A 1,690-nucleotide genomic window follows, 5' to 3' on the forward strand; every position below is an offset into this window, starting at 1 on the left:
AAAAAGTATATACTTCCTCCAATTCAAGTTATCTCTATGTGATAACTTGCTTACCAAACACATTATCAAAAAAGTACTGTACTTATGAATATACACTTACAAATTTGCACTTGACTCATAAAAAAGTAGTTTTCACTATACACCAGTTTCTACACCCTTCCTTTTATAGTGTTGAGACATTTACTCTTAATCAAAGCTTTAAAACTTTATTCAATTTCAAAATGCAACCCTATACAAAATCCTACAATGGATGCATGTTATTTACAGTGCACTTCAGACTGACTATTATACTAATAGTTTCTAATTTCCTCACACAGAAAGTAAGAAATTCTAATTTCATAAGTTCCATTATATGATTATCATTATTAAAGTATGAAAATAATGAGATAAAAAATAGGATGCTGGACCATGTAAAAACTCATGTCACATAAAATATGCACAAAAAATATGCACGAATGCTGAAAATAGCATGGATATAAAACAAACCATCTGTACAATAAAATCATTTGTCCCTTCCAAAAACTAATAATGCCATATACAGGAACTTTTTGCGTAATTCAACAATGAATCTTCTATGTCAGTGTGTACAAGAATGGATATTTCCCCCATTTGAAAATATTACTGTCTGCACTATAATTTTCTAATAATTTAAATTTAAATATAGTACTACAAAATATTTCAGGTGGTGCTTAAAAATGACGCTAACCTTGTGTGATGTTCAAAACCTATCATTAGCTTATATTTATAACAAACCTCACAACACCTATATCAAAATTATTTGACAACAAAGATGAAACTAACATCAAATCAGCGTGAAATCAATTCATAAAATCAGTGACTGTTGGATTTTGGAAAGTATTTGCATGAATATCAGCAAGAGGGAGACTTGGTGCTTTGAACTAAAACCCTACGATCTAGCAACCTCTCTATCACAAGCCTCAAGAATCACAAGACAGCACAGACTGACTTTTCAAAGGCCATCATCATATGTCCATGTACCAAAAGGTGTAGCAAAAAGTTGCTTGTATTAAATACTGTATCACTGGTGCAAAGAAATTTGAGTCAACCACCATTCTAAATTAAAGGGATTGCATAGGTAAGGAAATATCATCAAATTTTGTTATGGTTATTCTAGAATAATTTTAGTAGGAAATGGTAAAACAGAAATGTCAGTTTGTGATGTTATCCATGGTTTTATTTATTGATACCTGGAGTATTTACTATAATATCCACTTATGGGATGAATGAACACAAACAAGCACAAATCTTCAGTTTCTCCAATTTTTCAGTCATCCCATCTTGACTTTCTTTTACGTTCTCGTGGTGGATGGTTCTGTGTCTTACTGTCCATATGCCAGGCTGTTTCTGCACTTGCAGCAGTGAACTAGAATGGGAAAGTGATTTTTTTGAGTTTGGAAATTTGTATTATATATAAAGTCTATTAATACAAAGCAATGGAAGAAAAAAAGCTTAGGTTTTAGCTTTAAAGAAATTCTGTGATATTAAAGATATTCTCTAACCATGAAAATGTGCTAAAATTTGCCAAAAAAAAAAATCTCCCTCTGGCAATGCCCCAGGGCATGTGGTCTGGGCATGAGCGTTCCTTATAAAGAGCAGCATAAAATGCAATGCACACATGAATAACACATCACCTGGAGCTGCCACCCAAGTCACCTATGATGTGAATATG

At 32.4% G+C, this 1,690-nt stretch overlaps 1 protein-coding gene across 4 annotated transcripts in view; it reads right to left on the reverse strand.

The window, feature by feature from the left end:
* Positions 1-190: 190 nt before the first annotated feature.
* LOC119591338 (ATP-dependent RNA helicase DDX42-like) overlaps positions 191-1,690 on the reverse strand; it is a 10,115-nt gene continuing 8,615 nt past the window's right edge. For 3 of the 4 annotated variants that reach the window (XM_037940071.1, XM_037940070.1, XM_037940072.1), the window contains exon 12: positions 1,189-1,384. In XM_037940071.1, coding sequence (XP_037795999.1) covers positions 1,286-1,384 — 99 coding nt within the window. In that variant the 3' untranslated portion in view covers positions 1,189-1,285. Of the gene's footprint in view, positions 1,385-1,690 lie in introns of all 4 variants that reach the window. The other variant, XM_037940069.1, reaches the window with a different exon arrangement.

This window comes from Penaeus monodon, chromosome 28 (assembly GCF_015228065.2).
Source record: "Penaeus monodon isolate SGIC_2016 chromosome 28, NSTDA_Pmon_1, whole genome shotgun sequence".
Taxonomy (NCBI): domain Eukaryota; kingdom Metazoa; phylum Arthropoda; class Malacostraca; order Decapoda; family Penaeidae; genus Penaeus; species Penaeus monodon.